This window comes from Macaca nemestrina, chromosome 18, assembly GCF_043159975.1.
Source record: "Macaca nemestrina isolate mMacNem1 chromosome 18, mMacNem.hap1, whole genome shotgun sequence".
Lineage (NCBI taxonomy): Eukaryota > Metazoa > Chordata > Mammalia > Primates > Cercopithecidae > Macaca > Macaca nemestrina.
In genome coordinates this window covers 9,303,078-9,330,882 of record NC_092142.1, presented here as the reverse complement: position 1 = coordinate 9,330,882, position 27,805 = coordinate 9,303,078, and the positions used below count along the sequence as shown (strand labels likewise).

The following is a 27,805-nucleotide window of genomic DNA, read 5'->3' as shown; positions in this document are numbered from 1 at the left end:
GGATTACAGGAATGAGCCACCAAGCCTGGCCTAATAGATTATCTTATTAATGATGACCTAGAATCAGGAGCTTCTAAGGAGGCGAAAGTCCATCTGCAGAGGTCAAAGAGGATGCCTTTGTCCTGCAGGTGAAGTTTTACAGGCGGTCACCGACCATGATATTCCTCAGCAGTTGGTGGAGCGATTACAAGAAGAGAAAAGGATCGAGGCTCAGAAGCGGAAGGAACGACAGGAAGCCCATCTCTATATGCAAGTGCAGGTCAGCCCCCACCGTTCTGGGACTCCTGGGTCACCATGAAGCAGGGCACCCATCTCTGTACGCACGTGCAGGTCAGCCCCCGCCCCTCTGGGACCATTGGGTCACCCACCGCACCGCAGGGCAACTGCCCAGAGAGAAGCTGCTCCACGTGCTCTCCTGAGCTTGGTCTCAGTCCCAGAGTAGTTCCTGATACACAAACCAGGACTGTTGTGCCCTGAGCTGCTCTGGGCAGCTGCCTGAGCATTTGTAACACCTGGCCCTGTTGGTGGCGGGCAGGGCTGGTTCAGGAGTAAAGACTTGGGTGTCAGAAGTCAGGTCACCAGGCAGAGTAGCGATCAAGTGCACGTCAGGGTGTGTGTTGATTCAGAAAGTACTGTAGGGGTTGGAGAAAGGAGGAGGTCATCTCACAGTTGGCTATGTAGCTAGGTCCAATTTATAGGTGAGTTAAGTTATTGCAGTGAAACACAGCCTCCTTTTCTTTTTTCTTTTCTTTTTTTTTTTTGAGACGGAGTTTCACTCTTGTTGCCCAGGCTGGAATGCAGTGGCATGATCTCTGCTCACCTCAACCTCTGCCTCAGCCTCCCGAGTAGCTGGGATTACAGGCATGTGCCACTACACCCAGCTAATTTTGTATTTTTGGTAGAGACAGGGTTTCTCCATGTAGGTCAGGCTGGTCTTGGAACTCCTGACCTCAGGTGATCCACGTGCCTCACCCTCCCAGAGTGCTGGGATTACAGGCGTGAGCCACCGTGCCCAGCCCACAGCCTCCTATTTCTAAATAAATAGGTTTACATTTTGGTCATTTTATGCTGTTTTTCTTCATTGGTCTTCTGAAGAAGTTTCTTTGGAACAAAAAATGAGTTTTCAGCATTTTAATGTTTAAATGTGTTCAGTGTGGACTCATTTTTTGTCAGTTGTCAAGTCTTTTCTGTGTTTTCATACAAATTTTCAGATAGTCGCAGAGGACCAGTTTTGTGGCCACCAAGGAAATGACATGTACGATGAAGAAAAAGTGAAATACACTGTGTTCAAAGTGTTGAAGAACTCCTCGCTTGCCGAGTTTGTTCAGAGCCTCTCTCAGACCATGGTGCGTGCCGGTCTTATGGATGTCCCCACCCTGGTTCCCAAGGTCCACCTTCCTTCCCTGTCACTAGAAAAGACTAACTGCCTTTGGGGGTGGGTGCTGGGTCCAGCTACTGTCTGACAGTGAGGGGTGTGACCCAGGAATGTTTCCTGCCTGAGAAAGTGCAAGAAAACCACTGACCCTCTGACTACAGCTCTGGGGTACCCACAGGATTTCGCAGACATGTTTCCACCGCTTTTCCTCGTTCTCCACTCCACTCCCTGCACCCCCATCCCCTCTTTATTTTTGTAAAATGGGCATTCGATCCTGAAGGATAAGTCACAGTTGTCCAAATCAACCGGGAAAGAATTAGAATTCTTTTTCTTACAATCGCAGTCTTTTTTCTTTCTTTCTTTTTTTTTTTCTGAGACAGAGTTTCACTCTTGTTACCCAGTGGCGCGATCTCGGCTCACTGCAACTCCGCCTTTTGGTTTCAAGCAATTATCCTGCCTCAGCCTCCCGAGTAGCTGGGATTACAGGCGCCCGCCACCACGCCTAGATAATTTTTATATTTTTAGTGGAGATGGGATTTCACCATCTTGGCCAGGCTGGTCTTGAGCTCCCGACCTCGTGATCCACCCGTCTCAGCCTCCCAAAGTGCTGGGATTACAGGCGTGAACCACAGCACCTGGCCTACAATCACAATCTTAACATTAACATTTTGACTATATATGTATGTATATGTGTATATATGTATATGTATATACATATGTGTGTGTAATACAGAGGACTAAAATATGAGTGTGTTTTTATCTTAATCTATTCTTAATATTTTTTCAGGGATTTCCACAAGATCAAATTCGATTGTGGCCCATGCAAGCAAGGAGTAATGGAACAAAACGGCCAGCAATGTTAGATAATGAAGCCGACGGCAATAAAACAGTAAATATTGTTAATAGCGTATCTGGTTTGGAACCATGCAGGAGGTGTTAGTCCTCTGCACTTAGTGCAGCTTGTTTCCCTTTTGGTCCACTTAACTAGAATTGGACGTTTTCTTCAGTACTTGACTGTAGTTTTTCGCTCTGTCACCTAAGCCATTAGACTCTTCTAAAATCAGCGTCTCTTTTGGAAATAGATGATTGAGCTCAGTGATAATGAAAACCCTTGGACAATATTCCTGGAAACAGTTGATCCCGAGCTGGCTGCTAGTGGAGCGACCTTACCCAAGTTTGATAAAGATCGTAAGTGCCCACGAGACGCCTGCCTGCACTTAGAGCAGTAGCGTTGGATTCCTGGATTGTTGTTCTAAACACACAGGGTTAAGCCTTCTTCCCTTGCAGAAAGATCTGTTGATCAGTTCCACAAATGCTCACTTGACTTCCTGATGAAGTCAAATAAGACTGACTTGGCTGCAAGTTTCCTGTGAGGCCCGGAGACAGTAGCAGCCATGTGGGGCCGTCCTGTTCTGTCTTCAGTCTCAGCTGCTGTGCTGTGCTAATCGCGTTGGTCACATCCTAAAGAGCAGGGTTGCAAACGTCTGTCAGGAGCCAGATAGGCAATATCTCAGGCGTTTCAGGCCTTTCTGTCTGTACTAAGGCGGCCACAAAGAATATGTAAATGAACGGGCTGGCTGTCTTCCAGTACAACTTTATCGACAAAACAGGTGGATCGGAATTTGCTGACCCTTGTTATAAAATGACACTTTTATTGCTGTGAGTGGTCACTTCTGGCAAAGACACAAGACCATGCGCAATCTTCCCGTGGCAACGCTCTTCCAGCCAGTCAGTGCCAGGTCTCAGAACTAGGAATTCTAAGTTTGCTGCACTCAATACCGTCTTGACTGTCTAAATGTAGTGGGTTTCCATGGGTCTGATGTTCGGAAACTCTGCGGTCATAGCCTCAGCTTCGTGACTAAGCCACATCTGAAGTAACTTTTAGGTACCTTAAGCTGTCATTTCACTTGTCACTGAGCTATTCAGCTTACTGGTTTTTTTGTTTTTGTTTTTGTTTTGTTTGTTTTTTTGTTTTTTAAGCATTGTACTGAGTGTTTGGATCTTAACAAAACTTGTTTATTAACCTTGTAGATGATGTAATGTTATTTTTGAAGATGTATGATCCCAAAACGCGGAGCTTGAATTACTGTGGGCATATCTACACACCAATATCCTGTAAAATACGTAAGTCCTTTGTGCACTTACCTTCGGAGTAGAGTTTGCTCAGTACATTACAGCTACACATTTACAATATCTTCTTTCTCCTAGGTGACTTGCTCCCAGTTATGTGTGACAGAGCAGGATTTATTCAAGATACTAGCCTTATCCTCTATGAGGTTTGGATGGTTTATTTTTCCATAATTAGTATATTCTTAGTAGTTTGTGGAGGATTTTGTTTGTTCTTTTTACCCCGAATTTGTTACTCTGTTAGGTCTACCAACTAACTCAGGGCCTCAGATGATCTTGAGAATGACATATTTAGATTTGTGATTTGTTTTTTTTTTTTAATTTATTTTTTATTTTTTATTTTTTTAGAATCAGTTTTACATATTTGTGGATTTATTTATTTAGCTTTTTCCGTTAACATTTTAACTTAAAACGTGAATAGAATTGGGTGTACAGAAAATACTTAAGTACATGGAAGACTATCTGGCCATATTAAACATTAGACAAACTTTGCAATGTAACAATTTTATATCTTTCACTGTAGGAAGTTAAACCGAATTTAACAGAGAGAATTCAGGACTATGACGTGTCTCTTGATAAAGCCCTTGATGAACTAATGGATGGTGACATCATAGTATTTCAGAAGTATGTACTTTGTGAAGGATTGTATCACTTTCTACTAATTTCAGGATTTTTTTAAGTTGTAGAACCAAGAAACATTTGTACCTAGATCCTGAGCCACGTTTTTGTTTTTGTTTTTTTAATGTAGCTCTGTTGACAGGCTTTCTCTGGGTTTTGAAATTAGGTGTGGTGAACATTTTCATTTCATAAAGCTCTTCTCAATTCCTTAAAATGTCTCAAGTGCACGTGGCAACTGTTAGCAGGGTGGGAAAAATTGCTTCCTTCCCCTAAGATTTATGAAATCAAAACTCCTTAGAATGTACCTACTTGGGTAATTCATTTCAGTTTGTCTTCATGTAAACCAACCAGTCTTTGGTCTTAGACACTCAGTGTCTGAAAGCGGCTCGATGGCACATGAAAGCCCTGATTTGCTGACTCACGGTCAGTGACTGGGCTCCACCGCCTGTCAGGTCTGTGGGCAAGACACTGCGTCCAAGTCTGCTCCTGTAGAGGAGGCGCAGGTGCTGTTACCTAAGGGGGTTTTGTTTTGTAGTGGGATGAGAATGTAAAGCCACCACGTTGTGCCTGGCTCAGTGCATCCCCTTGCATACTTGTCTCGCTTACAAAGGGGAACCTGAATTTATCTTGCAAGAGAGCCTGTTGGTGTCACTGTTGTGTAAAAGATGATGCCATTTTTACCAGCTACCCCCTGCCATGGTCTTTGATTCAGACTGCAAACTTTCTCCCCCCACCAGGGATGACCCTGAAAATGATAACAGTGAATTACCCACCGCAAAGGAATATTTCCGAGATCTCTACCACCGCGTTGATGTCATTTTCTGTGATAAAACAATCCCTAATGATCCTGGATTTGTGGTTACGTTATCAAATAGAATGAATTATTTTCAGGTATTTAATAAATGCTCCTTTCCTCTTCAGATCCCACTCCAGAAAGACAAATTTCTTTCTTAAAATGCTTGTCGAAGAAGCTATCTCATGGTTTTCGTTCAGGAGGGGCTATGCCTGAGGAAATCTCCCACTGAAGTGGATTCAGGCTGATACTGCCATGGGAGCTAGAATAATTGCCATCAGAAAAGAACCTGTAGACCTCACCATTAAAAGTGAAAACTTTTCAAAGTTATCTTCATCAGATATGCTATTCCCATGGTGATACATTAAGGAATAATATAGTTTATTCCTGTTTAATAAATTCCTACGGAATTTAAATTCAGGCTGCTCATAGCACGTTTTACTTAATTAATCATGAGGTTTATGACCAGGTTTCAATTTTTTTCCCCAAAATATGAACCTTCCTTTCTGTGTCTCAGGTTGCAAAGACAGTTGCACAGAGGCTCAACACAGATCCAATGTTGCTCCAGTTTTTCAAGTCACAAGGGTAAGTCATATGCACGGACACTTGCTAGGTGTTGACTGCATGCTTTCCACAGTTCATTGAAACATCTTGGAACTAATAATTAGCTCGCCATTTCACCCGACATGCCATTTCTTGCTTAGTTTCAGAATTGTCACCACTCACATCTTGACCACATTACTCTGAGATGTTAAAATAATTGACAGCCTCATCCAAAGCCAGACTGACTTTAGATACATCCTCAGTGCATCTCTCATGTGTCCAGCTGGTCAGTCCTGCCAGGCTGCTGGGTCTTTTGTCACTATGGCAGAGAGCATTCAAGTGTGACAGCGAGTGGGACTTAGTTCTCGGGAAACAGGAGTATTAAGTTAAACCCCATGCTAGGTCCAAATTTCAAGTCCAGATGTAAGGCCAGTGGTTTGCTTTTATGCTCACTCACAGATATTTGTTTGTAGGCAAATAAACAAGTCATTTATTTATATGCTGTTTTCTTGTGTAGTTATAGGGATGGCCCAGGTAATCCTCTTAGACATAATTATGAAGGTACTTTAAGAGATCTTCTACAATTCTTCAAGCCTAGACAACCTAAGAAACTTTACTATCAGCAGGTATGAGTCCAAATTAATGTAACTATGGGTAATAAAGAGAAGGCTTGGGTTTTTGGTGACGGTATCTGACGTGAATCTTTCTTTTCTTAATAGCTTAAGATGAAAATCACAGACTTTGAGAACAGGCGAAGTTTTAAATGTATATGGTTAAACAGCCAATTTAGGGAAGAGGTGAGTTTTTTTAATACTATAAATTTTAATTTTTATTGGAATTTGCTTATTGTTTCTACCTGTCCCCAGACGTTGAAAACTAAGACACCAAAGAAAAGCACTCTAAACAACAGCACATGAAAGGGGCTGGGGGCGACCTGGGCCAGTCTTTCCTGCCTCCTGGCAAGACCTCCTGAGGCCTTTGGGTACATCACACGTTAAGCTAAGGAACCATTTGTTCGGAAGCCAGCCCTTCCCTTCCAGGTCCCACTGCGATGCTTATGCATTGCCACTTGGCTGAGGGGGAGGATCCTTCTCCAGCTATTCCTGCCACGGCCTGGTCTCAGGGAGTCCAGCAGGCCTGTGAATGGAGTGGGCCTTGACTCCACTGTGCGCTTACTCCCCAAGCTGCTAGTGTAGACAGCTCCAGTGTCACATGCTTACTCCAAACAGAAGACACACCCAGCCACATTTTAGGTGGTTCTTTTTTGAGACAGGGTCTCGCTCTGTCGCCCAGGCTGGAGTGCAGTGGCACCGTCTCAGCCCACGACAGCCTAGACCTCCTGGGCTCAAGTGATCCTCCCACCTCAGCCCCCAAGTAGCTAGGATTACAGGTGTATGTCACCACGCCCAGCTCATTCATACGTGTGTGTGTGTGTATGTATATATATATATATTTTTTTTTTTAGAGACAGGGTCTCACTGTATTGTACAGACTGGTCTTGAGCTCCTGGGCTTAATTAAGCATCCTTCTGCCTAGGCCTCCCAGAGTGTTGGCATTACAGGCATTAGGTGGTTCTTCAGAAAGTCTGTGTACCTATTTGGATGCCAGATCTCTCACCCTTTCTAGCTCCACAAATATAGAGGGAAATTCGAGACATGAGTAGCCTCACCTTTGTAGAACTGAGCTCCCTGAAGGCCCACAGTCTGCCTCTGGTCTTGTATCTGGACCAGCATTCCTTTGTCATTGTGCTGAGAATTGGGAAGGCCCTGGGTGACCCTTCAGGATCATTTCCTGAGAAGGTGTTCTGTAAATGACAGGCTTTTTGCATCAAGGCCACTTTTGTTAACCTCCTGTCAGTATTGGTTGGTTCTAGGTTAGGGCCAGTGTTCTCACTGCGAGTGAATTCACAGATGAGGGAGTTGGGGTGGGAATGAGAGCAAGAACATGGGGGCCAGCTGGGGACAGTTGAGAACAATGATGCAACTTTCTCCTCTCTTCCTTTGTGGTAGCAGACTTTTTGCTTTCTTGAAAGCACTTATTTTATCTTTTCATTACTTAGGAAATAACACTATATCCAGACAAGCATGGGTGTGTCCGGGACCTGTTAGAAGAATGTAAAAAGGCCGTGGAGCTTGGGGAGAAAGCATCAGGGAAACTTAGGCAAGTATTTCTTGAGCCCAAATGTGGACGGTTAGTTAGGGGTGGCAGTAACGCTGACCTCTGCAGCTGCGTCGGTGGAAATCACCCAGCCAGAATCCATGCGCATCATTCCCAGACTCAGTGGGGTGTGCCTCAGGTTGCAAAGACAGTTGCACAGAAACTCAACACAGACCCAGTGTTGCTCCAGTTTTTCAAGTCTCAAGGGTAACCATCAAGGCGGTGTGGTGCAGAGGGTTATGCATGTTTCACAATTAAGCCATGTTTGTCCTTCTTCGCCTTGCATCTTCTGATAACATTAGCTGTAGTCAAAAGGCGTGATTCCCATAGAAAAGCCAAACAGAGGAACCGTATGATTCCATTGGAATGACGAACTGAAGCTGGAAAGGGTGACTGTTGATTTTGTATTTGACAGATTGAATCACTTCTGATCCATCTAGCCAGCATTTGGGCTGTAGAAAGAAGCCCCTGAATTGATTGTTTATTTCAGAGAGAGGGGAATGATTCTCGCTACATTGCCCTGTAGTCGCTTGGAGGACAAATGGCCTTTGGGGGCATTTGGTTCCCAAATTTTCTTTAGTTTTAATAAAACAGTTACTAAACAGTGAGACGCTAATCTGTTACCTAATAATAAGAGTAAGTGAGGAAAATGCCTCAAATCAACTGAATGGGAATTCCTTGTGAGAAAGGTTTACACAAGTTTCGGAGGCCCAGTCTGTACATCTCTGCCCAAATGTGGCCACTTCCCCTGTGTCCAGCAAAGCCCTTTAATCTCGTGCTTCGAGGGGACCCCCTCTGCTTGCCTTCCCCCAGTCTCTGTTTCTGATATTTCAGATCCTCTTAAAAAAAAAAAAAAAAGATTGGGCGAGGTGGCTCACACTTGTAATCCCAGCACTTTGGGAGGCCGAGGTGAGCGGACCACGAGGTCAGGAGTTTGAGACCAGCCTGCCCAACATAGTGAAACCCTGTCTCTACTAAAAATACAAAAAGCAGCTGGGTGTGGTGGCACACACCTATAGTCCTAGCTACTCGGGAGGCTGAGGTGGGAGAATCGCTTGAACCTAGGAGGCGGAGGTTGCAGTAAGCTGAGACCACGCTGTTGCATTCCAGGCTGGGCGACAGAGTAAGACTGTCTCAAAAAAAAAAAAAAAAGCATATCATGGTAACTTTATTTCTTTCTAGAAAACCATTTTATTTTTATGCGAGTATACATACTTCATTTTGCCCCACTTTTTTTTTCTTCTCTGTTCAGGCTGCTAGAAATTGTAAGCTACAAAATCATCGGTGTCCATCAAGAAGATGAACTATTAGAATGTTTATCTCCTGCAACAAGTCGGACGTTTCGAATAGAGGTATCTGTCCCCGACACCATTGGCACCAAAGAGTATTCATGAGCCCCATCTGCTGCATGTTTAAATATCACAGCAAAGTGTGCAAGTAGCTTGGACTGTGTTTATATACCAGTAATTGAGGTATATGATTCCATGGGTAGACCTGCAGTGTTTTTGCAGAGAGATTAGTCCTCAGTTTGGGTTACTAACCCAATCCAGACAGAAACTGTGGATCACTTGGATTTAGAGCTGTTGACATTTCGACAGGGACTGGAATAATAACAGTATTTGGTGTCTTAAAATTCAGTTTTTTGGGGGAGGAGGAAGAAACTTGGATATCTTCTGGCTTAGGCTTCCATGAGCGCCCATCATTCTGGCTGGATCCAGGTGTGGCATTTTTAGCAAAAACAGGCTCTACCCTCCAGGCTAGAGTAGTGTGAGAATTGAGATATGGACACTTTGACTGCATCACTTGCACTTACAGAACTGTGTCTGTCGTCCATGTCCCCAGGAAATCCCTTTGGACCAGGTGGACATAGATAAAGAGAATGAGATGCTTGTCACAGTGGCGCATTTCCACAAAGAGGTCTTCGGAACGTTCGGAATCCCGTTTTTGCTGAGGATACACCAGGTATGATGTTGTGGTTGGCCAAGTGGCTCGCATCAAAACCTGGAGCCTTTGAGTGGCTGCTGTTGCTGAATCTGCGCTCCTGTTGGGGCTGGGCATCGGTTTTGGCGGCTGCCACGTGACGTGGCCCGGGGGTGCCGGCAGTGACCGTGTGAGCACGTGTCCTTTGCCATTCCAGGGCGAGCATTTTCGAGAAGTGATGAAGCGAATCCAGAGCCTGCTGGACATCCAGGAGAAGGAGTTTGAGAAGGTGTGCAGCTGGGGCCTCCTGGGGGCTTGACGGGCCACAGGCTCAAGCCTTGCCTAGCATAGCGGCCTAGGCTTTTTTTTTTTTTTTTTTTTTGGCCAGAGATGTGAGTTTTACTGATATACAGAAATAATGGAGGAGTTTTAATTTTTTTTCTTTTAGTTTAAATTTGCAATTGTAATGATGGGCCGACACCAGTACATAAATGAAGACGAGTATGAAGTAAATTTGAAAGACTTTGAGCCACAGCCCGGTAAGGGTTCTCCCCTCGGGGGCTGGTGTGGGTTTCAGGCTAAGAAGCAAGTGGTCTGGGGCTGGGAGGGGCAGCCCCAGGGGCAAGTGCCAGCTCTTCTCTCTCCACTGGGTGACCTGTGGAGCCAGGAGCAATATCATTCCATAACCTATGAGTTCTTAACAGATCCTTACATCCTTTGTCACCTGTGAGTTCTTCAAGGAGAGAAGCTTGGACGTGTGTTCAGGGTGATTGAAACTGAGGGTTGGTTGTGAGGACAGTGGCTCTGAGGTGCAGTCAGGGTGTGGGCCTCCTTAGCTCCAGGTGGGCGTGCAGTTCAGGTCCTGGCTTCCCCGCAAACTTACCCCTTGGGGAGCCACGGGGATGCATGCCTCACTGGCCACCACCCCGCTGAGGGGTTCCAGGGCTGCTCTGTGGCCTCACTTGCTTTTCTTCGTCCCCACCAGGTAATATGTCTCATCCTCGGCCTTGGCTAGGGCTCGACCACTTCAACAAAGCCCCAAAGAGGAGTCGCTACACTTACCTTGAAAAGGCCATTAAAATCCATAACTGATTTCCAAGCTGGTGTGTTCAAGGCGAGGACGGTGTGTGGGTGGCCCCTTAACAGCCTAGAACTTTGGTGCACGTGCCCTCTAGCCGAAGTCTTCAGCAAGAGGATTCGCTGCTGGTGTTAATTTTATTTTATTGAGGCTGTTCAGTTTGGCTTCTCTGTATCTATTGACTGCCCTTTTTGAGCAAAATGAAGGTGTTTTTATAAAGCTTGGATGCCAATGAGAGTTATTTTATGGTAACCACAGTGCAAGGCAACTGTCAGCGCAATGGGGGAGAAGAGGTTAGCGGATCATGGGTCCCTGGCTCAAGGTCTCTGGGCTGTCCCTAGTGGGCATGAGTGGCTCGGCTGCCTTCCTGGGGTCCCGTGCACCAGCCCTGCAGCTAGAAAGTCTTGTGTTTAGGCTCGTCCGACCTATTTCCTTCAGATATACTTTCAATGACCTTTTGTGCATCTGTAAAGGCAAAACAGAGAAACTCACAACCTAATAAATAGCGCTCTTCCCTTCATTGTGTGCATTGTCGGCCCTTCCTCGGGTTCTCCTCCTCCAGCTGCCTGGGGGCTTTTTAATAAACTCGTCTCACCTCGTCAGCCACTACTGTCTGCAGCCCCTTTGCAAAGTGGATGCACTGAACACAGTCCGGACAGACATCGTGGGGGTCTTTTTTATTAAATCAAGAACATTGTTCAATTCAATTAAGGTTTACTCTGCTGCCTCGGCAGACTTACGATCTCAACAGTTCATACGAGCAGGTGAAAGAATTACACATAGAATTTCGTTAAAGTGGAACAGACAACAACAAAGCCTTTTAGCAAGAGGGCATGCTCACTAGTGGTTAGTACGCTGTTGACTTTGTAAAAAAGTTAAAAAGGAAAAAAAAAGGAAAAATGAAATTGTATATTTAATGAATGAACATGTACAATTTGCCACTGGGAGGAGGTTCCTTTTTGTTGGGTGAGTCTGCAAGTGAATTTCACTGATGTTGATATTCATTGTGTGTAGTTTTATTTCAGTCGCAGCCCCGTTTCCTTTTCTTTTGGAGCTAATGCCAGCTGCGTGTCTAGTTTTGAGTGCAGTAAAATAGAATCAGCAAATCACTCTTATTTTTCATCCTTTTCCGGTATTTTTTGGGTTGTTTCTGTGGGAGCAGTGTACACCAACTCTTCCTGTATATTGCCTTTTTGCTGGAAAATGTTGTATGTTGAATAAAATTTTCTATAAAAATTATAATTCAGTGAGTGACGTGGAAGTGGAGGAAGATTTCTACTCTCCCTGGAAACAGGCCTGGGAAACCTTGGCATTTGTAACAAGGTTTCACTGAAATGTACGTTTCCTTCTAATTCGGTTTTGCGGGGGCAGGGTCTCTTGTTTTCATTTCTTTCTTCCTTTTTTTTTTTTTTTTTTTTTTTTTTTTTTGCCTCTAACTAGTCACATTTGCTCTTAAGAAATAAAAGGTTTTCCAGGAGGGAGCTGTGTACAAATGAGGTGACTGGAGATGTGACCTGACGTGTCACGAGGCCCCTTGGGGCGGCAGGCGCTGTCGTGGACGTGGTCCTCACACTGTCCCATCGGCCTTGCCTTCCAGCTCTGTGGCACGGTTTCCTGGTCTCTGGGCCAGTGTGTACCTTGGAGTGACTTCCTTTCTCAACTTCCACTGCAGTGTGTGTGCCTTCTGCTCTGAGAGCTGCCTTGTGACCTGTGTGATAGAAAGCAGGGAGTGAGGGCCCCCGGGGACCTGGCCCTTCCCTCCCTCCTTCCTTCCCTAGAAAGAGGAGTTAGAGCAGGGGTGCGAGAGCCGTTCGCTGTGAGTTTGTCTTTGAACGAACATTATGGTGTCTTGTTTTTGTTCTGGGCTCGGGGTTGGCTGTAGTCTTAGGTAACTCAAAGTTCCTACTCTCCCTTGAGATATTAAATGACTCTTTTTCCAAAAAACGTGTTGTAATGTTTCCGTCGTGTGCCGTGTTCCCTTTTCCACGCACTCCCTGTTAACAGTGTCAGGAGTTTGAGTTTGTTAAGCTGGTTTTGGGGAGACAAGTTGAAATTTTAAAGAAAGAAAAATGAACTCCCCTTCCCCGGCCTCACTATAACCCTGGGACTATTGTGTCTTCTCCCTCTATGGGGTGTGGATGCCATCTGTTGACAGCGTTCTGAGTCCTCACAGCGGAGGACCTGAAAAACCACTGTGTGACAGCAGGGGCCTGTGGTCACAGTGGCCCTTTCCGCGCCCTCGCACACAGGAGCAGCGAGCTGAAGCAGTCTCGTTTCAAAATGAGAAGAGCAGCCAGGCCCAGTGGCTCACGCTGTGAGCAAAGCCCAAGGGTGACACAATGGCGCCCTGCAGAGTCCCCTGCAACATGGGTGCCGTGATAGTGGCGAGAAGCCACGTGTAGACACCATCGCTTCCTGATGGAGGCCCTAACCCAGCTTCTCTTTCACAAGACAGCAAGGACATTTGGCTTCATACATGACATTGTTCATTTGTTGTGAGGCAAATGTTTATGGTGCCAGGGATGGAGATTGTGAGTAGTTTTAAAGTCTCAACTCTGAAACCACCTTCACAGTTACAGCAAATGCGATAAAACCTATAGCACCTGGGCCGGATGCGGTGGCTCACACCTGTGATCCCAGCACTTCGGGAGGCTGAGGCGAGTGGATCACTTGAGGTCAGGATCAAGTGGATCACTGGCCAGTGTGGTGAAACCGTTTCTACTAAAAACACAAAAATTAGCCGGTCATGGTGGCACATATCTGCAGTCCCAGCTACTCGGGAGGCTGAGGCCAGAGAATCACCTGAACCCAGGAGGCGGAAGTTGCAGTGAGCCGAGATCACACCACTGCATTCCAGCCTGGGCGACAGAGTGAGGGAGACTCCATCTCAAAGCCGTAGCACCTGAAGGTTCCTTGAATTACTAAGGCGATATGTGTAAGTAAGACATCTCTCTTGTCATTTGGGCTTATGTTAGGGTCAGGGTTGGTAAACTTTCTGTAAAAGGTCAGAGAGTAGGTTTGTGTGATGGTCTCTGTTGGGACCCTCAGCTTTGCCAACGTGGCATGAACGCAGCCACAGACAACACTTGAGTGGTGAGGCTCTCCCCACAGGGCTTCGTTTTTTAAAAACCCGCTTTGTAGGTGTACCAGCCCTGGATTACAGGGAAATGATCCTGCGTTCATGGCTTGATATAAGGGCCTCTTGGGCCAAGAGAGCTTCAGATTAGATAGCTGAGTCACTGCCTCCTAGTGGTATGTAGATAGGTCCCCTGGGGGAGTAGAGGAGTCAAGTTGACAACCAGACCTTGCCAACCCCATTGGACTACATCCCTAAGGCTTTTGTGTGAGTAGTGGGCAGTGTTTCCGGCCAGCCTTGCTACCACCCTATTCTCACCCAGTTGTGTTCATCAGAACTTTGTCTTAGTGGAGCTGCTGGTCACCTGTGGCTATAAAGCACTTGGAATGTGGCTTAAGTGGCAGAGGGGTTGAATTTTAATGGTATTCTAATTTGCACATGTGGCTGATGTCTTCCAGGCTGGATAGGCAGTTCTGACAAAACATCCCCCACCTTGGGAGTTACAGGGACTAACTCGAGGGCTTTTGAGTGCTACGTGAAGCACAGGCATTGGAGTGGTCGTTCTTTATGGCCTACTCCCTCAAGGAAGCCTTTGGGACATTGGTTTTCTGGGTGAGAACAGTTAAGGACAGAGTCCCCTATCCCTGCATTTTGCTGTTGGGGGAGATGGGTACCTGTGCATCTTCTGCTGACTTGCTTTCCACAGCCTTTAACTGAGTGAGGCTTGGGAGCTGGAGACCATGAATGATCTGTGAGCAAAACTGTGCAGGTTCCAAAGGGAGGGCCCCGGGCCCTCCCCACATCAGCTCCAAGGGGTCACTGACCCCCTACAGGCTGCCAGCTGTCAATGGCTGGATCTGGGGGTGGGCCTGGGGGTTCACAGCATGGTGCCTGCACAGCGCGTGGGCAGCTTGGGAGAGGGAAAAAGTTACGGATTCAGACCACCCATGAAGTCCAGTTTGTGTAGTAAGACTGGCACCGCCTGTCCTTCCCCACCAGTAGTCAGTGCCACTCAGCCCTTTGAAACTCATTGCTGCAGAGCTGGTTTTGCAGTGTGGAGGCAGAGAAGGGTGGTAAAGGCCAGCCCCTCCCTGGTGGTGAGAGTTAGTCCAGAAGCTGCTCAAGGTTCCCAGCATGGCCTTGATGGCCCCTCCGTGCTCTTTACCCCATAGGACATGGCTCAAGGCCAGGTCCACCAGGCACATCTTTCTGCCCTGGCTGAGCTGAGAACTGCAGTAGGGAAGTGGTATGGGTGGCCTTGTGAGGAAGGCCACCAGCCGCCAGCGAGCTCTGCCCACGAGCTGGCATCAGTGCCACACCTGCCCATTGGGCTCCTGTGAGAAGGTGGGGTGGGGGCTGTTCTGATTCTTGCCTCCGGTTAATTAGGAGGGACAGTAGCAAGAAACCCCTTTGTGATAACCATTGTGCACGGTGAGCCAGCCCTGAGGTCAGCAGTGAGGCATCTGGTGGCCCGAAGTAGGACAGAACCTTGAGCTGTGGGGCCTTGGGCCTTGGGCCTTGCCCAGTGTGGAGCAGGCATTCAGACCCCCACTGGCCGCCCGCCTCACCTCCCTGTTTTCCAGGTAGCCCTGGCTCAGCCCTCTGTGCGTAAGTTGGGGGCTGTCCCCAGTTTCAAATGAGAGTTCAGCAACTTGCCAAGCTCGTCTGCCAGTGGTGGGCTGCCCTCTGACAAGCCCCAAAGCTGGGGAAGAGGCCTGCCCTGGGCATGGAGGACCACATCAACGGTCAGGGAAAGGGATGCAGGAGAAGGAAGCCCCAGCCCTGCCCTAGCCTGGCCCTGCAACAAGGTCTTGGCATAGGAGAACCAAGGCTTCCCTAGGACAAGGCCTCAGACACAGGAACACTGAGAGACTTAGAACGGCGGCTCAGGTCCTGTTGTTTAAGGCAGTGACTGCAGACGTCCCGAGGCTTGGGTCTGGGGGTATTCCAGGGGGCTGGGCCAAGGGACAGATGAAGTCCAGCCCCACTTGGCAGCCTCTCAAGACCCCAGTTCCTCTGCACCTACACCTTCAGACAACAGAACCCGAGAAACCTTGACTTCTTTTTTTTTTTAATGTGTATTTTTGTCTTGTTTTTTTTGAGATAGGGTCTCACCCCATCGCCAAGGCTGGAGTGCAATTGTGCAGTCGTGGCTCATTGCAACTTTGACCTCTTGGGCTCAAGCGATCTTCCTGCCTTGGCCTCCCAAGTGTCTGGGGCCACAGGTGTTACCACCATGCCTGGCTAATTTTTTAATTTTTTGTAGAGACAAGGTCTCCTTAGGTTGCCCAGGCTGGTCTCAAACTCCTGGGCTCAAGTGATCTCGCCTTGACCTCCCAAAATGCTGAGATGACAGGGGTGAGCCACCTCGCCAAGCTGAAAATCCTGGATTTTCGACGCAAATTCTCCTATTTCTAAGAGTTGGCAAGTGACGTTTTCCTAACGGGACAGTCTGCATCCAGAGCGCCTGGGGACTGATCTGCAGAGTCACAGCAGAAGCTTTCAGCCATGCCAAGGACCTGGCCACCTCTGAAGGCACAATGGTGACTGACTCAGGCCAATGAAAGCTCTCCTGTGACTGAGGAGGACCTGGCACCCCCAGCCAGTCCACACTGAGTGAGCAGAGCCTGGCCATGGTCGGACACTGTCCCTGGACTGCAGGCGCTCATGTCTCTGGAGCCATCTGGGAACCCGAGTCAAAGCCAGCAGGCTGCGTGGAATCAGAACGAGGGGCTCCAGCTGAACTCTGCAGATGGCGGAGGGTTCAGGCTGCAGGTGGTCCTTGCCAGCAAGACCGAGCAGCCCCCGACTGTCGCCTGCCACAGCCCGGCTGTTCTGCAGAGCCAGCGAGTCTCTCTGCATGGTGGAGGCCCGGTGGCTGGGCCCTCGTCCTAGGTGAGACCCTCGCGCCTCACCTTGAGATACAGCCTGGATGGATGACCACTCACCTTGTCCACCAGGGGCTTTTCTGTCTCCCTGTGTTGACGTGGTGCCCCTGTGTCCTCATTTATTACAAATGAGAGGTTACTTCCTTTGTCTTCAGGGACGTACTGGGGTTCCCAGGTACTAGCTGCCTCGTTTGTGTCAAAAACTTCACCATCCAACCCTAAAAATCTTGCTGAGTCTCTGAAGTGGAAATGGAGGCTCTGGGATCTGCAGCTAGTGTGGACTGGGAAGTTGTTCTCCCGATGTAGCCAGGCCTTTGGGTGGTGGCAGAGGCATAGGCATTGGGGAATTTTACTCCAGGGAAACCTGTCCCAGAACTTGCCCTTCCCCGGGGCTGGTGTGACCTGAGGACCTGTCAGCTCCATCACGCCAGGCTTTGACCAAGATGGCTGTTGCCTGCCCTATGGCTTCCAGGAACCTCTGCCTGCTGAAGACCATATGATGGAAGACAGGTAATGCTCCCTTCTGTCCCTCCAGGCCTTTGGCCACAGACACGCACACACGCATACCCTTCCAGACCCTCAGGCACACACACACACCCCTCCTCCAGGCCTTCAGCCACACACTCGCCTACGCACATGTGTTCACCCACCCTTTCTTCCAGGCCGTCAGCCACACACACACATGCACCCCTCGCCTCTGTGCCTTCCTCCCTGATGCTGGACCCTGAGTTGGACAGACCTACATCTCCAGCGCTGATCTAGTTACTCACCTCAGCCTCAGCTTCCGCATCTGTAGGGTGGGGCAATAATGGGTCGATACCCCATCAGTGTGAGCCTTACAGCTCCCCCAGCTGCAGTTCAGTGAAGACAGCTTCACATGCCCCCAGCTCCCGATTATTCCTCTTCTTCCCCCTAATTCTTCCCTTACTTTTCTCCCCTGTGAAATTCATCTTATTTGAAAACATGACAAGTAGAACAGTATTTTTACTTTACAAAATTTATTAACTTTTTGAGACCCTGTCACCCAGGTTGTGGTACAGTGGCATGGTTAGGGCTCACTGCAGCCTCGACCTTCCAGGCTCAAGCAGTCCTCCCACCTCAGCCCCCCAGGTAGCTGGGACTACAGGCACGCATCACCATGCCCTGCTAATTCCCCCCAGCCCTGCATTTCAGTGGAAACGAGGTCTTGCTGTGTTGCCCGGGCTGGCCTAGAAGTCCTGGGCTCAAGCAGTCCTTCCACCTTGGCCTCCCAAAGTGCTGGGATTACAGGCATGGGCCACCGCGCCCAGCCTGTTCTGCAAAATTTAAGTCCTTTAGTGGTGATACTGGATTTCCCTCTACCCCATCGTCCCCCTCCTGACGTTGTTTGCAGGCAGACCCTGAAAGGGGTCCTATTCGTCAGCTTATTTGGGGCCTGTTAACGTCCACCTTCTTCCACAGCAGCTCTGCCATGCTGTAAGGCTGCAGCTGTAAGGGAGTCTTAAGGGTTAAACCTCTTGGTGGGAGACCAGACTGATCTGGGCAGACCTGCCCCATCCTAGCTTCTATAACCCGCCTGTCCCCACCAGGCCCTTGGGTACAGAGGTGAGCCAAGACCTCACAAACCGCCTGGGGAAAGTGATACACCAGAGAGCGGGTGACCAGACTGTGACAGGGCAGGGGCTGATTGGAGGGCTGGGTGTTGCTGGGAGCAGCCTGGGGAGGTCGGGTGGCTGGTGAGGGAGCAGTACTCTGTCCTATCTGGCTGGGGTGGGCAGGGGAGCTGGAGCCAGCTCACAGATGGCCTCAAGGGGCCCCAGGGGAAGCATGTGGACTTGGACTGAGAGAGGCACATTGTTGGCAGGTGTCTGGCATAGTCCAAGCCGGAGTTCCGGATCCTCACCCACAAGAATCACCGGCTCAGTGCTGGCCACCGGCTGCTGGAGAAGAGCAGGAGCGGGCGAGACTCTCGACAGGGAGACCTGGGGCTGCTGCCTCCTTCAAGGAGAGGATAAAGGGGAGGGAAGAAATCACTGCAGGGCAAGAAGGATGGGACTGAAGGGCTGCCCTGGAGGGGCACCGCCACCCACTCGTCCCAGCCACCAGGTTCAGGAGAAGAGGGAGGAGGGAGTTAGTGTGAGACCTGTTCGCTCTGCAGGGCCCCAAGCATCTTAGGGAGAAGGTTGTGGGTGGGATGCAGGAGCCAAGGCTAGACCCTGAGGAGCACTGGCCGAGTGACAAACCCACCAGGAGGGGCTGGAGAGCCGCTGCAGCCCAGGAGATGGGGTCTTTGAGGGAAGGGAGGGAGAGTGCCAAGGGCTACAGAGAACCCAGTTAGGAGCGAAGGAGCGAGTGCCCATTGGATGTTGCACTTAGCAACGGAGCTGCTGGTCAACCAGGCAGGGGCAGGGCCCAGAGTGAGCCCGGATGTGGGTTGATGTGGGTTGAGGTGCACATAGTGGATGAGATGTGGTATCAGGGAGAACAGGTCTCCCCTCCTGGCTGGACTTACAGGGAGATAGTTTTCCCTAAGAGGCAGAGGCTTGAGCTGATGGGAGGGAGCCCAGAAAGAAAGATGGGGCTGAGCTAGGGACTGTGGCTCTAAGGAGTCAAAAGAGAATGGAGGTGGACAGGACGGTGCGGCCCCCACACACTCAACACAGGCTCCCGGAGCAGAGGCGGCTGCCCAATCTCCTGGGCTGACAGAAGAGTAGGAGGCAAGGACATAGGGGTGTGCCCAGGTGGCGCCCCTGGCATTTATTTCTTAGGAGCTCACAGGTGGCGGTAGTAGAAGAGCTCGCGCTGGCACACGGGACACGAGTGCTTCACGTCCATTAGGCTCCTTATGCAGAACGGGAGGAAGCAGCAGCCTAGGACGCACCTGCAGTCCCAGAGCGGAGGCTGGGCGTGAGTGGAGCCACCTCTCAGGCTGCACACTGGACGCACCTGGGGCCCAGACAGAGTCTGGGAGGGGCCTCGGCGTGTGTGTGTGTGTGTGTGTGTGTGTGTGTGTGTGTGTGTGTGTGTGTGTATTTGTGTGTGCGTGAGACAGTCTCACTCTAGCCCAGACTGAAGTGCAGTGGCGCGATCTTGGCTCACTGTAACCTCCGCCTCCCGGGTTCAAGCGATTTGCCTGCCTCACCCTCCTGAGTAGCTGGGACTACAGGCACGCGCCACCATGCCCGGCTAATTTTTATATTTTTAATAGAGAGACAGCGTTTCAGCACATTGGTCAGGCTGGTCTATAACTCCTGACCTCAAGTGACCCCGCCCACCTTGGCCTCCCAAAGTGCTGGGATTACAGGCGTAAGCCACCACGCCTGGCCCCTCTCTGTGTTTTAACTCAGCTGAGAGGTAAGAGCCATCCTGAACCCACGTGTTCTTGGCTGCTGGTGACAGCAGCAGCTGTCTTGGGTGCCCTGGGCTGGCTGCTTTGCCAGCATCACTCACCCCTCTGCTCCCGGGACGCTGTTCTCATGGGAGGTCCCTGGGTCACAGGGCTGCTGCCTCCTCTCAAGGAGATAATGGCCCACCCAACTGGCCTCCCCGAGGCTTGGTCCTGCTGTTTTCCCCGAAGGCTCCCCCTCCCCTGCAGGGACCCGCCCGGACCCACCCATGCCAATGCTCAGCCCTCTGCAGCGGCCGAGGGGTGGCCACTCACCCGAACAAGAAGAGGGTGATACACAGCAGCCAGGTGAGGGCGCCCGGGACAAAGGAGGTCACCGTGATGATGCGGTTTCCACAGTAGGGACACACGACCTGCACTGGCATGGACGTCCCCACCACAGGCATGCCGGCATACAGCTCTGGCAGTGGGGAGCAGGAAGCAGGTGGGACCCGCCCAGGTCAGGCCCCTGTGGCTTCTCACCTCCCACGGGCTGTCGGTGCTCACCTGAGATGGGGAGAAGCTAGGATCTGGACCCTGATATGTGGGGGTGTGGTGTGGCTCCCCCACCCCGGTCTGGAGGAAACTAAGGAAACAAGTGTTTATAGCTGGAAGTGGGGTCTCCAGTGGGCTCTAAGGGCCCTTTTCTTTTTTTTTTTTTTTTTTTGAGACAGAGTCTCACTCTGTCATCCAGGCTTGGAGTGCAGTGGTGCGATCTCGGCTCACTGCAACCTCCGCTTCCCGGGTTCAAGCGATTCTCCTGCCCCAACCTCCTGATTGGCTGGGACTATAGGCACGCACCATCACACCCAGCTACTTTTTGTATTTTGGGTATAGACGGGAGTTTCGCCATGTTGGCCAGGCTGGTCTTGAATTCCTGACCTCATGCAATCCACTGGCTTTGGCCTCCCAAAGTTCTGGGATTACAGACCTGAGCCACCACACCCGGCCTAAAGGGCACTTTTCAATGGTGATGTCATCTTCACTGTGTCCTCCAGGAATGTATCTAACCCAGCAGTTCTGAATCTGGAGACTGTCCGAGAATTCCCTGGAAAATCCCAAAGCTCAGGCCCCACCTGGGGGGCTCTGCCTTCCCCTCCTGTGGCCTCAGGGCTGGTGTGTTTACAGAGTACAGAACAGGAGTCCACTCCATAAAAACGTCCTGAGCGCCTACTGTATACAGGCTCCATCCACCCGTGATTTCCCTCTGGAGAGAGATGCTTCAGTGGCCATTGGCAACACAGCCAGCATGGGAGCAGAGGCAGCTGGCCAGCTGTGGGGTCCCACAGCTACAGAGTCAGGGGAGGAGAGCTTTCCAGAGGAGGTGCTGTTTGGGTAGAGTCTTGGCCAGTGGTCAGGAAAGGGAACATTCTGGGCAGCTCCGAGCATGAGACAGAAAGGGAGGAGGGAAGGCCGGCAGGGGCACTCACCTACAGGAACAACTTGGGGGCCTTCAAAGTATATCCGGGGAGGAGGACCATAGGGAGGAGGGGGGTCAGCAGGATGAGGATCTTTAGGAGAGAGGAAGAAAAGCACCCTCAGATCGGTGGGCTCACTATATGCCAGGGACTTAACTAAAAACTTAGGCCGGATGCAGTGGCTCACGCCTGTAATCCCAACACTTTGGGAGGCCAAGGCAGGCAGATCAACTGAGATCAGGAGTTCGAGACCAGCCTGGCCAACATGGTGAAACCCCATCTCTACTACAAATACAAAAATTAGCCGGGCACAGTGGCGCACGCCTGTAATGCCAGCTACTCGGGAGGCTGAGGCAGGAGAATCACTTGAACCCGGAAGGCAGAGGTTGCAGTGAGCTGAGATGGCGCCACTGCACTCCAGCCTGGGCGATACAACCAGACTCCATCTCAAAAAACAAAGAAACAAAAATAAACTCAGCCTGAGGCAGGTACCCATTTTACAGAATAGAAAACAGGCCATTAGCTGGGCATGGTGGTGCATGCCTATATTCCCAGCTACTTGGGAAGCTGAGATGGGAGGATGGCTTGAGCCTAGGAGTTTGAGGCTGCAGTGAGCCGTGATTGTACCGCTGCACTCCAGGCTGGGTGACAGAATGAGACCCTGTCTCTAACAAAAAAGAAAGCCAGCAAGCCGAGGCCTAGAAGAATGAATAAAATTGTCCATGGTTGCATGGTTAGAGGTAGAAGAACTGGGATTTGAACCCCGGCATTTCTTTTCTTTTCTTTTGAGACGGAGACTTCCTGTCACCTAGGTTAGAGTGCAGTGGTGCAGTCTTGGCTCACTGCAGCCTCCAAGTCCCAGGTTCAAGTGATTCTCCTGCCTCAGCCTCCCGAGTAGCTGGGATTACAGGCACGTGCCACCACACCAGGCTAATTTTTGTATTTTTAGTAGAGATGGGGTTTCACCATGTTGGCCAGGCTGGTCTCGAACTCTAGACCTCAGGTAATCCACCCACCTTGGCCTCCCAAAGTGTTGGGATTACAAGTGTGAGCCATCGTGCCCAGCCACACCCAGATATTTCTGACTCCAGTTGTGCCCTCATGTCTTAAGATGTAAGATCTTCCTGGAGGTAGCACCAGAAAGTTCAGGATGTGGAGATAGTGCAGGGCCTCATGATCTTTTAAAAAATGTATTAAGCATTTATTACGTGCTGCATCCTGTACTAGGTGCTACACCCGCCACTGCATTTACTCTTGCCAAAACACCACTGAGGTGAGTATGTGGTATTATAGAATTTTGCAGGTGTGGAGACTAGGCTCAGACAGGGTAGGTAACTTGCCTGAGGTCACCCAGGAAATAAGCATCAGAGCCAAGGATGGAACTTAAATGTGTCTAACTCCAGAGCCTGCACTGCAAACCCTATCCCCTTGCCTGTGATCAGGAGGACTCCAAACACGGCTGCGTTCCATCTACTCCTTCAAAGGAGGATTTTTGGGTCTCAGCGAACCACAAGGAACCTCTCAGTGTGTGGACACCCCAGCTCCATCCCCTCGCTTCCCAGTAGCCACTGCTTGGCCAGTCCTGGGGCCTCCAGAAGGGTCCCTGCAGACCCTGGAGGCAGGCTTATGGCCGTTTGGACAAGGAATTCTGGGATCTCGGATATCCAGGGTGTGTGATCCAGGAGTGGGGAAGATGGGAGCCTGATCAGTTAACGCTGTGTGGGCGATGGGTTTCCGTTGAGAACCACATGGGTGCTTTGCATAGGGACCTGGGCTTTGTCTGGTCACCCAATTCCTGCTGCCCTTCCCAGGACCGGGGGCACTCAAAGAGCAGGAACCACCCCCAGCTCTGCCCACAGCTACTTCACACCACAGTCTGGGCCCTGTGGGACAGAAAGTGGTTTCATGCCCGTCCCGTGCCCCAGCAGCCCTACCTGGGGCTGTTCTGCATGCCCATTTTACAGATGAAGAAACTGAAGGTCGGCCGGGTGCGGTGGCTCACGCCTGTAATCCCAGCACTTTGGGAGGCTTAGATGGGTAGATCACTTGAGGTCAGGAGTTCGAGACCAGCCTGGCCAATATCGTGAAACCCCCATCTCTACTAAAAATACCAAAATTAGCCGGGTATGGTGGCAGGCGCCTGTAATCCCTGCTACTCCAGAGGATGAAGCAGGAGAATCGCTTGAACCCAGGAGGCGGAGGTCGCTGTGAGTCGAGATTGCGTCACTACCTCCAGCCTGGGCGACAGGGAGAGTCTGTCTCAAAAAACAAAACAAAACAAGAAACTGAAGGTCAAAAACTAAGGACCTGGCCTGCAGCTACCAGCTGAAGAGTCATTCTGATCTCAGGCCCAGTGAGCAACTGCCCTGCTGCCCAGCCCTACATCAACCCTCTTTTTTTTTCTTTTTTTTTGGGACAGCGTCTCACTCTGTTGCCTAGGCTGCAGTGCAGTAGTGCTCTCATGTATCACTGCAGCCTCTACCTCCCAGGCTCAAGCCATCCTCCTACCTCGGCCTCCTGAGTAGCTGGGACTACAGGAGTGCGCCACCACCCGTGGCTAATTGTTTAAAATGTTTTGTACAGATGGGGTCTCCCTATGTTGCCCATGCTGGACTGGAACTCTGGGCTCAAGCCATCCTGCGTCAGACTCCCAAAGTGCTGGGATTATAGGTGTCAGCCACATGCCCGGCCAACCGTCGTCTTAATCCCCTCGACCACTGCACATGGTCTACACTGTTCTCCAGGTGAGAAAGAAAACAAGTTCCGAAAGATTTGGTAACTTTCCCAATTCCATGCCAGGCAGCCCCAGGGCCAGGACGGCTCTGCCTCCTGCTGCCTCCACACTCAGCCTGGGTTGTCTCTGGCCATGGGCAGGAGTGTCATACCTGATGTGGGGGAGTCATTAGTCTCATTCGGCGACTTGCTTGTATTTGTTGTTGTTGTTGTTGTTGTTGAGACGGAGTCTCGCTCTGTTACCCAGGCTGGAGTGCAGTGGCTGGATCTCAGCTCATTGCAAGCTCCGCCTCCCGGGTTCACACCATTCTCCTGCCTCAGTCTCCCGAGTAGCTGGGACTACAGGCACCCGCGACCTCGCCCGGCTAGTTTTTTGTATTTTTTAGTAGAGACGGGGTTTCACCGTGTTAGCCAGGATGGTCTCGATCTCCTGACCTCGTGATCTGCCCGTCTCGGCCTCCCAAAGTGCTGGGATTACAGGCTTGAGCCACCGCGCCCAGCCCCTTATAACACTTTTAAGAGAGAGTACAGCACATTGAAGGCCCCACTGCTCAACCGTCTCTACTGGGTTCCGTGGCCCCCGGATTGGTGGGGACAGTAGGATTTTGGGGAAGGGTGGTGAGGACTGAGGGCAGCCCCCAGCTCAGCACAGGGACCCTCGTCTCCTCTCTGCTTCCTGCGGGCTCCAGAGTAGACTTCTTCCCAGTCCCTGCCAGCCCTGACCCCTGCATGAGGGGCGCCCTCACCCTGGCGATGATTCCATCCGGGTGCTCTGGAGGACCTCTGTCCCAGCAACAGTGGCTGGGCAGCACCACGTTCTGAGCTCTGAGTGCTCATGCGCTTATTTCCAGGAATTCTCATGACGAGGCCCGGTTGCCAGGAGGTGTGAGGAGCTGGGGCCACACCCGGCCGCCTCTTGCTGGGCCTGGCTCCAGTGGAACAGCCATTGTGATGTGTGCCTTCACTGTGTCCTCGTCCTCACTTCCTGCAGGAGGAAGGCCGGGGCGTCCCACAGGTGCAGCTTGAACCGCCTTTGGAGATGGCCCTGCTCCACATTTCCACAGCCCCACACTGTGGGTGGGTGGGAAATTTCTGACAGCTGGGTGGGGAAACTGATCAACGGACTGAAATGTAGTCCTGTTAGAGCCCGGCCATTCTGTTTGAAGGAATTTATCCTGAGGGAGCTCACCAGATGTATGTGAAGATCTAATTGTAGCGTGTTCATGTCCTCTTCGGAACATGGCTGGGCACGGTGGCTCACGCCTGTATTCCCAGCACTTTGGGAGGCCAAGGCAGGCAGATCACTTGAACTCAGGAGTTTGAGACCAGCCTGGCCAACATGGTGAAACCCCGTCTCTACTAAAAATACAAAAATTAGCCGGGCGTGGTGGCACACACCTGTAGTCCCAACCACTCGGGAGGCTGAGGCAGGAGAATTGCTTGAACCCAGGAGGAGGAGGCTGCAGTGAGCCGAGATCGTGCCACTGTACTCCAGTCTAAGCTACAGGGTGAGACTCCGTCTCAAAAAAAAAAAAAAAAAAAACTTAAAAGGGAATAGCTTTTAAAAAGGTATCTAGTGAATCAATAATTCAGGCTGTTCTCATGTCTGGCAAAATTCTGGACATGGGCTAGTGAAAGACTGAGCAACACGGCCTCGCCCTGTCGATGGGCTCCTGTCTGAGTCCAGCAAACTTCGCCTCCACCCACCTCCTCCTCCGACCCCTTCCTCATTCCGTGGACTTTACAGACCCCCTGCTCTCTGGTGTGGAGGCAGCCTTTACCAGCATCTTGAGTGAATCTGTTTCCTAGTCCCCAGGATCCTTTCACCCTACCCTGCCGCCCTTGGCCACATCCAGCCAGCTGCCTTGAGATCTCAGCTTAGCATCCCTGTCCTGGAGCCCATCTTCTTTGCTCCTTACACATCTTCCGGCTCTATCCTTGGTGCTCCTTTGGCTCTGACCTTGGCCTCTCAGCACACGCCCACCCCTCTCCCTGTATGTGCTGGAGTCTGAGGTTTGACGATTATCTCCCTGTGGAGCCGTGGGGGCCAGGACCTTGCCTGCGTGGCTTCCTGCTGTGTCCCCAGATCGTATGTATGAAGGAACAAATGAATGAGATGCATCTGCCAGTTATCATGGCCCACCCACTGGGCCTGAAATGCCTGGACTGGACGTCACAGCCCAGGGCTTCTTTTTTTTTTTTTTTTTTGAGACAGAGTCTTGCTCTGTTGCCCAGGCTGGAGTATGGTGGCACAATCACAGCTCACTGAAGCCTCAACCTCCCTGGATTCAAGCAATTCTTATGCCTCAGCCACCTGAGTAGCTGCGACTATATGCATGCACCACCACGCCCAGCTAATTTTTGTAGTGTTTGTAGAGACATGGCTTTACCTTGTTGGCCAGGCTGGCCTCGAACTCCTGGCCTCATGTGATCCACCCGCCTCGGCCTCCCAAAGTGCTGGGATTACAGGCGTGAGCCACTGCTCCAGGCCTGGGCTTCTTGTAGAGACTTGAGGTTACATATTTTGGGAAGGGTTGGGGACTGCCTCCTTCCCTGGGGATTTTGAAGCGATGGTCCCCCTAACACAGGTGGGAACCCCAGGCGTGATGTCTGAAGTGGGGAAGCCTTGAGGTGAATGGGTGAGGGAGCTGATGGAGGGATGCTCTCCGGCTCTGCCCTTCCCGGCCATCGCCACCAGGGGTCAGCACCGGGCTGCCGTGAGTCCGCCTCAATTTCTCCCTCTGCAGATTCTGTGCCCCAAACCCTGCCATGGGGCGAGGACTCCTCTCTCCCACCCCATCACCCACAGGCCTGGCCGGAAAAGGTGGCAAAGCCAGCCGAGGTCACACAGCACGGCCGCGGGGGAGCTGAATTAGACTCCAGGCCCTCAGCACCCAGGACACAGTGCCCCACCAGGAAGCCACACGGCTCAGGGCTTCTGGAAGACTGGGTTGGTTTTTTTAAACCTCTTCATCCCTCAGGTAAGGCCTGGCACAGAGCAGGATGAAGTTGGTCCAGCTGTGGGCTCTCTCTGAGCTGTGTGACTCTGGACAGGTGTCTTCTCGCTGAGCCTCAGTTTCCTCCCCTGCAAAAATAATACCTTCTGCTGAGAGTGTTATGAGCTGGGCGGTGGCTCATGCCTGCAATCCCAGCACTTTGGGAGGTTGTGCCAGGCGGATCACCTGAGGTCAGGAGTTCAAGACCAGCCTGGCCAACATGGCGAAACCCTGTCTCTATAAAAATACAAAAATCACCTGGGCGTGGTGCTGCGCACCTGTAATCCTAGCTACTTGGGAGGTGGAGGCAGGAGAATGGCTTGAACTTGGGAGGAGGTTGCAGTGAGCTGAGATTGCACTCCAGCCTGGACAACAGAGCAGGACTCAGTCTCAAAAAAAAAGAAAATGCTCGAATGACTGAAGAATGAAAGAAATCCATGGGTTGGGCACAGTGGCTCAGCCTTGTAATCCAACACTTTGGGAGGCCCAGGCAAGAGGATCACTTGAGGTCAGGAGTTCGAGACCAGCGTGATCACCATGGTGAAACCCCATTTCTACTAAAAGTGCAAAAATTAGCCGGGTGTGGTGGTGTGCACCTGTAATCTCAGCTACTTGGGAGGCTGAGGCAGAAGAATTGCTTAAACCCAGGAGGCAGAGGCTGCAGTAAGCCGAGACTGCACCACTCCACTCCAGCCTGGGTGACAGAGCAAGACTGTCTC

General features: G+C 50.7%; 2 protein-coding genes across 5 annotated transcripts in view; one reads left to right on the top strand and one right to left on the bottom strand.

The window, feature by feature from the left end:
• The window catches only part of LOC105467794 (ubiquitin specific peptidase 7), a 73,018-nt gene extending 61,887 nt beyond the window's left edge, over window positions 1-11,131 (top strand). For all 4 annotated transcript variants that reach the window (XM_011717508.3, XM_011717510.3, XM_011717509.3 and 1 more), the window contains 17 exons: window positions 129-259; window positions 1,212-1,346; window positions 2,163-2,264; window positions 2,458-2,563; window positions 3,407-3,499; window positions 3,584-3,651; window positions 4,026-4,126; window positions 4,858-5,011; window positions 5,431-5,498; window positions 5,974-6,082; window positions 6,176-6,253; window positions 7,516-7,616; window positions 8,866-8,965; window positions 9,456-9,575; window positions 9,751-9,822; window positions 9,982-10,072; window positions 10,519-11,131. In XM_011717508.3, coding sequence (XP_011715810.1) covers window positions 129-259; window positions 1,212-1,346; window positions 2,163-2,264; window positions 2,458-2,563; window positions 3,407-3,499; window positions 3,584-3,651; window positions 4,026-4,126; window positions 4,858-5,011; window positions 5,431-5,498; window positions 5,974-6,082; window positions 6,176-6,253; window positions 7,516-7,616; window positions 8,866-8,965; window positions 9,456-9,575; window positions 9,751-9,822; window positions 9,982-10,072; window positions 10,519-10,625 — 1,736 coding nt within the window. In that variant the 3' untranslated portion in view covers window positions 10,626-11,131. The remainder of the gene's footprint in view (window positions 1-128; window positions 260-1,211; window positions 1,347-2,162; window positions 2,265-2,457; window positions 2,564-3,406; window positions 3,500-3,583; window positions 3,652-4,025; window positions 4,127-4,857; window positions 5,012-5,430; window positions 5,499-5,973; window positions 6,083-6,175; window positions 6,254-7,515; window positions 7,617-8,865; window positions 8,966-9,455; window positions 9,576-9,750; window positions 9,823-9,981; window positions 10,073-10,518) is intronic.
• Window positions 11,132-19,280: 8,149 nt separating this feature from the next.
• On the bottom strand, window positions 19,281-24,963 carry LOC105467795 (LITAF domain containing). Its single transcript, XM_071084107.1, has 5 exons — window positions 24,837-24,963; window positions 24,243-24,338; window positions 21,370-21,450; window positions 20,216-20,360; window positions 19,281-19,435 (listed from the first exon to the last, which is right to left on the bottom strand). The coding sequence occupies exons 1-5, from the start codon at window positions 24,949-24,951 to the stop codon at window positions 19,327-19,329; spliced, it is 546 nt and encodes a 181-aa protein (XP_070940208.1). The 5' UTR covers window positions 24,952-24,963; the 3' UTR covers window positions 19,281-19,326.
• Window positions 24,964-27,805: the final 2,842 nt, after the last annotated feature.

Coding starts and splice junctions, on each gene's coding strand:
- LOC105467795 (XM_071084107.1), bottom strand. CDS start 24,951: ATGAGAATTCCTGGAAATAAGCGCATGAGCACTCAGAGCTCAGAACGT. Junction 24,339..24,836: donor CGGATGGAATCATCGCCAGG/GTGAGGGCGCCC, acceptor ACTGCACTCCAG/CCTGGGTAACAGAGCGAGAC. Junction 19,436..20,215: donor ATCACCCTCTTCTTGTTCGG/GTGAGTGGCCAC, acceptor CTGGGACTGCAG/GTGCGTCCTAGGCTGCTGCT.